Raw genomic sequence first — 6,559 nt, forward strand, 5'->3', positions numbered from 1 at the left:
CTCTTCCTCCTCACCGTCCACCACCTCCTCCCGCCCGCTGCATCCGTGCTCAAAATGATCAACGTTCTCGTCAACAGTCAGTATCCTGGACGTCTTAGGGACTTTGTGCTGCGTGTTCTGACTCGTTTCCCTTGCCAGAGCCCAACCGCGTTGTGGATAAGCAGAGGCTCGTCCAGGTATGTTCATTTATCGCCCGTTCATTGCCTGTATAGATGGCTGAATTATTGGGAACCTCCTCGTAAAGGCCTCGCACGAGCCCATCTACTACCGTCTCCCCCGGTCGAAGCTCTACGTCCGTAAGTGACACTTCAGTGAAAAGTCCAGAAGGCCTCCAGTAACCTCATGCCCCCTAGGCTCCTACTACGCCCTCTTCACCGTTGGCATGCTGAGCACGGCATTCGGCGCGTTCCAGCTCATCCGGGTGAGTACATGTCTTCCATCTCGACTGTGCATGGTTTAACGGCTCTCCGCCTTCTCCTCAGGGCAAGCCCTCTGGCGAATAGATGCTGTAGCACACAATTACGAGGAGAATGCAATAATCCCTTAATACATCTGCTGGACGCTATCCTTGGAAAGCACTCGTATCGCTGGCCGTACTATATGTCCTGTCGCACTCCTTAAGACACTATACCATACGTCCGATATCTTCCGAGTCGAGCCTCGGCTATTGGTCTAGACGTGATGCCATGTTACTCGCCGTTCCCTGTTCGCTCTATCGTGTGTACGAGGGGCTCTAAACATATCTGACAGTACCAGTGCATGAGTGAGCGGAATGTCGTGAATTCAGGCGGATGTCATAGGACGGCGTTTTGCACGTGCCCGGAGAACGCGGGCGAGAGCGCGGCGGCATCGGCATCGGGTACACGCTGCTCGTCCTTCGCATTCAGCCACCACCTGTCCTTGCACATCTCTACGCACCTCGCACTCTGCAAGCATGGCAGACCCGTATGTCGACCGCCAGACCGCGCGGCAGTCCTACCGCCCCCGGAACGTACGTCTTGCTGTAAGTACTACCAGACACACGCCCTGAGCTGCCTGTCTCTCCAGTTGATGTCGCCGGGCTTGCAACGCGCGCGCGAACCTTTTCGCCTGCGCAATGCCATCACTGGCGTCCTGCTCGCTGGGTTTACGGTCGGCGTATGGGCATACTCTATTGGCGCGGTGAAGCAAGACGTGTTCGACGATGTAGACGACGAGGCGCGCGCTCTCATGGCGAGGTCGGGCATCCAGAGCGCGGAGAGCGCGGCCGCGGCGGTGGTCAAGGAGGTTAAGGAGGTCACAGGTACGTCGCGGTCTTCGTCGGGAACGTGATTAGCTCTGAACCGCCCGACTACATCAGCTGCCCCGCCCGCTACTACAGTGCAGTCAGGGACGAAGTCGAGCTCAAGCGCGTCACGACGCGGGGTTCTCCCTCCTTTGCTGGAGCCTCGATTCCCCTCCCTGTTGGACCCTTCTTCGAAGACTATCGTTTGGGGTGCGCCGCCGGTGGACAAAGTTGGAAGGATGTGGGATCCCATACCCGGGAGCAAGCGGGTCGTTTAGTTTGTGCTACTCCTTGTCCGAAAAGTACCACCCCCCCGCTTTACCGTTCATCATATGTATAGATATCGCATTGCAATCATACTAATACACCCAACGACATAGAAGCAAGCGCGTAGATCAGAGCAACATGGTGCAAGATATAGCAAACCACCGACAAACATACAGAGCGATTCAGCGCAGTTTGAGAAGACGAGAAAACAGACCGAGCGCACGAGCCCACCTCTCCGAGTGCGGCAGCACCTCCCTCCGTATCCGGGGTATGAACATCCGCCCCAGCAAACCCTCGCACGCTGCCTGCACACCTGTGCGGGATGACCGGCGTCGCAAGCCGCGGCCATCCAGCGCGAGTCTGAAGACAAGGTGCCCGAGCTCAAACGGGGTATTGGCCCTCCAGAAGCTCCCTGCGCGTTCCCACCTGCCCGTCAGCGTTCAATATTCCATGCACATACAGGCATACAGGAACACTCACGGGACAGCGATCCCGAGCTTCGCGAGGCCCTCCTTGGCAGCCTCGTTTCGCGCGGCCTTCTTCGTGCTCCCGCGCCCGCGCCCGAGGCACTCGCCGTCGACCATCGCGCGCACGACCCAGATCGGCGTCGTGCGCGTGCCCTCGCCTGCGCTGTCCGAGTACACCCACTCGATGCTCTTCAGCTGCTGCTGCAGGTGCTGGTTGAAGAGCGAGAGGTGGCCGATGCTCGCGGGCATGCGCGGCGGCGGGGGCGAAGACCACGTCTGCAGTGAGTATGGTATCACGTTGTTCGTGGGAGAAGTCCTCGTTGCCTCGGAGTAGGGCGGCGGCTTGGGGCCGTAGGACGGCTCGGGGGTGAGGCCGTGCTGGACCCGGACGGTGCGGTAAGCGAGGACGAGGAACGGGCGGAGGAGCGGGTTCAGCCAGGCTTTGGCCGCTTCGAGACCTTGGTCGAGGTAGAGACCGCCGACGAACGACTATGGGAGGGTCAGCGTGCGCGATCGCGACTGGATGGAATTTGCTCACCTCGAACAGGTCAGCTGGATGGTGCTGTGAGTGCAATGAGCCTTCGATGAGGTCTTGGGTGCGCACCTTGGATGTTAGCAGAGGCGCGCAAGGTGATCGCCTGGGCGGGGTGCATACGCAGCCTCTCCGGCAGACGGTATTGGACCGAGCTGGTGCGCACATCAGTCTTCCTCATGTGCGGTGTGTTGTGATGCTTACATCCATGCAAGGGTAGGATTGCCTACGACCAATGCCCTAATTTTCTACGACAGCCGCAGACCATGTCAGTTGTCCCAGTCTCGCCTTGCTAACGCTGGGCACATACCGTAGACGGACCGACGCGCAGGCACGGGTAGACCTCTCTCAGAAGACCCGTGACCACCAGACTGAGGACGGTGTCGCCCAAGTGTTCCAATCTGCGGGAGCGTTAGCGAGGTCCTAAGATAATCTGTAGAACCTCTGCGTACGACTCATTGTCTGGGCTTGGGTCATCGGGCATGTCCTCGAAGACGTGCGTCGGACGAGCGTAGAAGCTTCGGTGGGTGAACACCTGGAGGCGTAGGGCCTCCGAGTGTATCTCCGGGAGCGGGGGCAACCCATCCTCAAACTCCGGCCTGGTACTCACTTGTCAGACTACTGTGCGATACTGCGCGATAGACATCAGCGACATACTGGATGGGAACGCGCCCGTTAGGCACCGATGGCCCTCGCGGCAGACCGACGGGACTAGAAAGGCCGTCAGTGCACGATAATGGTATGTGCATTGCACTACGAACGTAATCGGGGACGGCATGCCCGAGCTCGACTGAGAGACACAGGCCGCGCAGCGGGGGTGTGCGAGAAGGAACGCGGGGCCTGGGCCAGGAGGGCAGCGAATATATACGGGCGCGCGTGCAATGTGCGCGGAGCTCCATCGGACTGTGAGGGAGTCGAGCTGAGAGACAATTCTCGCCGGGCGATCCGTCATCTGTCGCCCGCAGATTGCACATAGATCTGCATCCGTCGCGTGTACTCCCATATCCTCCCCCGGCCTCACGCTCGCCGTCGCACAGCCAGGGTCGTGGCCGCGAGTGAGGTGGGTGGCGAGCGGGCGCAGCGGGATGTGAAACTGCCATATCCACTTGACCGACGAATGGAAGATATCGTTTACAGCATAAGATACAAACTGGTACACTGCGCGGCTCCTACAAAGGCATCTCAGGCACTAGTCTCAACCGCGGGCGCTGCAGGAGGCGCAGGAGCGGACTGCTCGGCGAGAGCCTTCTCCTTCAACTGGGCGAACAGTGAGCGTCGCGGACCAAGGACGAACTGCGAGAGACACACCTTCTGTTCCGCAGTAGCCTTCATCTTGAAGTAGTCCACATGCAGCCCGCACTCCGTCTTGTCCGCCTTGCCCGCCCACCTGCCCGCGCGCTCGCCCTGATCGCCGTCCGCGCTCTTCGCGGTGCTGTGCCAGTCGCCGATGCTCCGGTAGCCCTGGTCGAGCAGCTTGTTGCGCGGGACCTTGTTCTCGTCGACGTACCACTGCACGAACGGGAACGTCCACGCGAACAGCGGGTTCAGCTTCACGAGCCCTGTGCTGTCGACCTCGATCGGCTGCAGGTTCGCGCGGTCTGCGCCCTGCGAGGCGCGGCGGCCGGTAATGACCGCCTTCACTCCGAGCTCTTCGTATGCACGGCGCGCGGGCTCGACCTGTTCGAGGTGATCAGTCTACGGCAGGCGATAGAAGTACTGTGGGGCACGCACCTTAACGAGATAGTCGTATGTGGTCTCGTCCGTCTCCCAGAGCTTCTGGCCATACCGCTTTTCGAAGTCTTCTGCACTCGCGCAGTCCTCAGGCTTGTAAACATGGACGTCCCGGCCATACCGCTGCTTCACATCCTCCACGAGCTCGTACGTCTCCGCGAAGTGGTACAGCGTGTCGATGAAAATGAGCGGGGGCGGGTTTTGTGTGATCTTCGAGAGCATGTCGATGGCGACGAGCCCTGTGAGCCCGAAGGCGGTTGTCTGGAAGAGACCAGGGACATGCTCGACCGCCCACGATAGGATTTGTTCAGGAGTTAGGTCGCGGAGGTAGGCATTGATGCGGTCAATGTCCTCCTGCGAGAGAGGGAGTTGTAGCGGCTTGTCAAAGGTCGGCTTGTCTGAGGTCGAAGGCGCCATGGAGGAAAGCAGTCGAGATCGAGATTCGCGAGAACGGAAAGCGATCGCAGAGGGGGTATGTGTTAATCCGGTAGGTGTACCTCAGGGGTCGCTGGGTGGTTTGTGGGAGAACACGACATGCTGAGCGTCCGGGGCTATAAGGCAGGACGAGAAAGAGGAATGGGCGTGCGGAGAGTGGTCGACACCATCTTGGCGACATCATCACGCCCGGAGACCCCTCGAGCATGATTCAGCAGACAGCGCTCAGTCATGCTCACCCTCTTCGCAGCCAATCGTTTCGACAGCAATTAGGAGGGAAACGGACATGTCCACGCAACGTATATGGGATTTGGAATAGCGGAGGAACCCAGGTTCACAGCTCTAGTATATACAGGACTCTTGCAACCAGTCAGGTTCGTACTTTTACGACTGCTACTCCCCGGCCCACCGTACGGCGTACACCAGCGCCCATGATCTGATGCTCCTTTCCAACAGGGCCAAGCCAGTCCTATAGGATAAAGCGAGATGTCAGTGATTGTACAGGTCGCCAGGCTGGTCTGTGGTCGCTGCTAGGCCCCCATCTGGCTCCCATTCATGCGCAGACGGCACTGCTCAGTTTGCAAATTACGTTTGCCAATCATCCAGCTACGAAGTCCTGCACCTCGAGCGGCTTCTGGATGCAGAAACCTGAGCAAGGCGCAGGACAGCTGTTCGGTATTTATGCTTAATTTCCTCCTAGTAGTCGCCATCGCGAAGATGTGTCCTCAGGCAGAATTGGTAGGACTTACCACGGTGGCCCGTACCGGACTAACAAACAAAGCGATGATTTCCTTTCCGCGTGTCCAGGGAAGAGCCTCACATTGCGAAGCAGCGGCTAAAGTCCGGAGAGGAACAAGTGGAGGGCTTGCAGTGCACTGGATGTGCTACAAGTACATGTACGAGCATGCTGCCCGACTGCAAGCGTGAAGAAAGTGTTTACCTCGTCACATCCCATTACCTAAGGGCTGTGATATGTGGAGAGAGGTACAATACATATCAGCATCACAATGACACATGTCAAGCCTTCGATAGCTCAGTTGGAAGAGCGTGGGACTGTAATGGTTATGTAATCGATCATCCCAAGGTCACTGGTTCGATCCCGGTTCGAAGGATTTTTTGCTTTTTACCCCTTCGAAGCGGGATCGAATGTATGTACTGGTGCACTGGTTCGATCCCGGCTCAAAGGTCTATAGTTTTTGCCAACCCCCTTCCTGGCTGTCGCTAAAGGGAGGAGACTCGCATCCCCCATTGCCTTCCTCTGCTCCTCTTGCTCAAATTCTGTCGCGGAGCTAGCCTCGAGCCTACAACAAAGAAACTAATACGATCTAACCCAAGGGCGGCGAGCGCGAAGGCTTGCTAACGCCGAGCGTAGACTTTCAAGTCAAATCTAGCCCAAGGACCAAGTTAATATTATGCTGACTAAGAGAATACAAAGGACGGCTTACCTAGCCCAAGGACCAAGAGGTCAAGATGAGGGCTAGGGTCGCTACAGGTGGGGTTTATATACTGAGTCAGGGGAGCCAAACATGTACAAACGTAAAGGTGGTCTGTGCGCACATTAGTGCCACTCTGCAGGTGGGGGTCAGGTGACTGGTCACATGCTTCTACCTACTGGTTCTAAGTCTAAGTGTCGTACGAATGGCCGTAGAAAATAAGGAAAAATGCGGAAAAATATAGGGGTCTCGTCGTCTCCACGACATTACCCCCCTCCTATTGTCCATTGTCCCTGATGGACCCACGGCCCGGGAAGCGTCCGCTCTCCCAGTCGCGGTCCGGTGGTGCGGCCTCTGTGAAGGTCACGCGTGGCTGCCATGGGAGGTTCTTGAAGTCGACGGCCTGGATCTTTCGAGGGGCGCTGGGTGC

At 58.0% G+C, this 6,559-nt stretch overlaps 3 protein-coding genes and 1 non-coding gene across 4 annotated transcripts; 2 read left to right on the forward strand and 2 right to left on the reverse strand.

Annotated features, from left to right (window-relative positions):
• The first annotated feature begins 36 nt into the window (after positions 1–36).
• On the forward strand, positions 37–688 carry TRAVEDRAFT_143582 (uncharacterized protein). Its single transcript, XM_008037332.1, has 5 exons — positions 37–76; positions 139–176; positions 245–296; positions 354–421; positions 483–688. The coding sequence occupies exons 1-5, from the start codon at positions 55–57 to the stop codon at positions 501–503; spliced, it is 201 nt and encodes a 66-aa protein (XP_008035523.1). The 5' UTR covers positions 37–54; the 3' UTR covers positions 504–688.
• Positions 689–868: 180 nt separating this feature from the next.
• Positions 869–3,362, reverse strand: TRAVEDRAFT_163000 (ribonuclease III). Its single transcript, XM_008037333.1, has 11 exons — positions 3,292–3,362; positions 3,188–3,241; positions 2,983–3,129; positions 2,841–2,931; positions 2,735–2,778; positions 2,603–2,685; positions 2,537–2,550; positions 2,012–2,487; positions 1,337–1,943; positions 1,048–1,279; positions 869–991 (listed from the first exon to the last, which is right to left on the reverse strand). The coding sequence occupies exons 1-9, from the start codon at positions 3,306–3,308 to the stop codon at positions 1,913–1,915; spliced, it is 957 nt and encodes a 318-aa protein (XP_008035524.1). The 5' UTR covers positions 3,309–3,362; the 3' UTR covers positions 869–991; positions 1,048–1,279; positions 1,337–1,912.
• Positions 3,363–3,712: 350 nt separating this feature from the next.
• On the reverse strand, positions 3,713–4,678 carry TRAVEDRAFT_117906 (phosphoadenylyl-sulfate reductase; the record flags this gene model as incomplete). Its single annotated transcript, XM_008037334.1, has 2 exons — positions 3,713–4,207; positions 4,262–4,678. 2 exons carry the CDS (start codon positions 4,676–4,678, stop codon positions 3,713–3,715), a joined length of 912 nt encoding a protein of 303 aa, XP_008035525.1.
• A 1,040-nt stretch (positions 4,679–5,718) lies between these two features.
• TRAVEDRAFT_t40 lies at positions 5,719–5,808 on the forward strand. Its single transcript has one exon. It is a non-coding gene; the product is annotated as a tRNA-Tyr (tRNA).
• Positions 5,809–6,559: the final 751 nt, after the last annotated feature.

The sequence above is a fragment of the Trametes versicolor genome, assembly GCF_000271585.1.
Source record: "Trametes versicolor FP-101664 SS1 unplaced genomic scaffold TRAVEscaffold_3, whole genome shotgun sequence".
Taxonomy (NCBI): domain Eukaryota; kingdom Fungi; phylum Basidiomycota; class Agaricomycetes; order Polyporales; family Polyporaceae; genus Trametes; species Trametes versicolor.

Coding starts and splice junctions, on each gene's coding strand:
- TRAVEDRAFT_143582 (XM_008037332.1), top strand. CDS start 55: ATGATCAACGTTCTCGTCAACA. Junction 77..138: donor GATCAACGTTCTCGTCAACA/GTCAGTATCCTG, acceptor TTCCCTTGCCAG/AGCCCAACCGCGTTGTGGAT. Junction 422..482: donor GCGCGTTCCAGCTCATCCGG/GTGAGTACATGT, acceptor CCTTCTCCTCAG/GGCAAGCCCTCTGGCGAATA.
- TRAVEDRAFT_163000 (XM_008037333.1), bottom strand. Junction 2,686..2,734: donor AATCCTACCCTTGCATGGAT/GTAAGCATCACA, acceptor TGTGCGCACCAG/CTCGGTCCAATACCGTCTGC. Junction 1,944..2,011: donor AAGCTCGGGATCGCTGTCCC/GTGAGTGTTCCT, acceptor GGGAACGCGCAG/GGAGCTTCTGGAGGGCCAAT.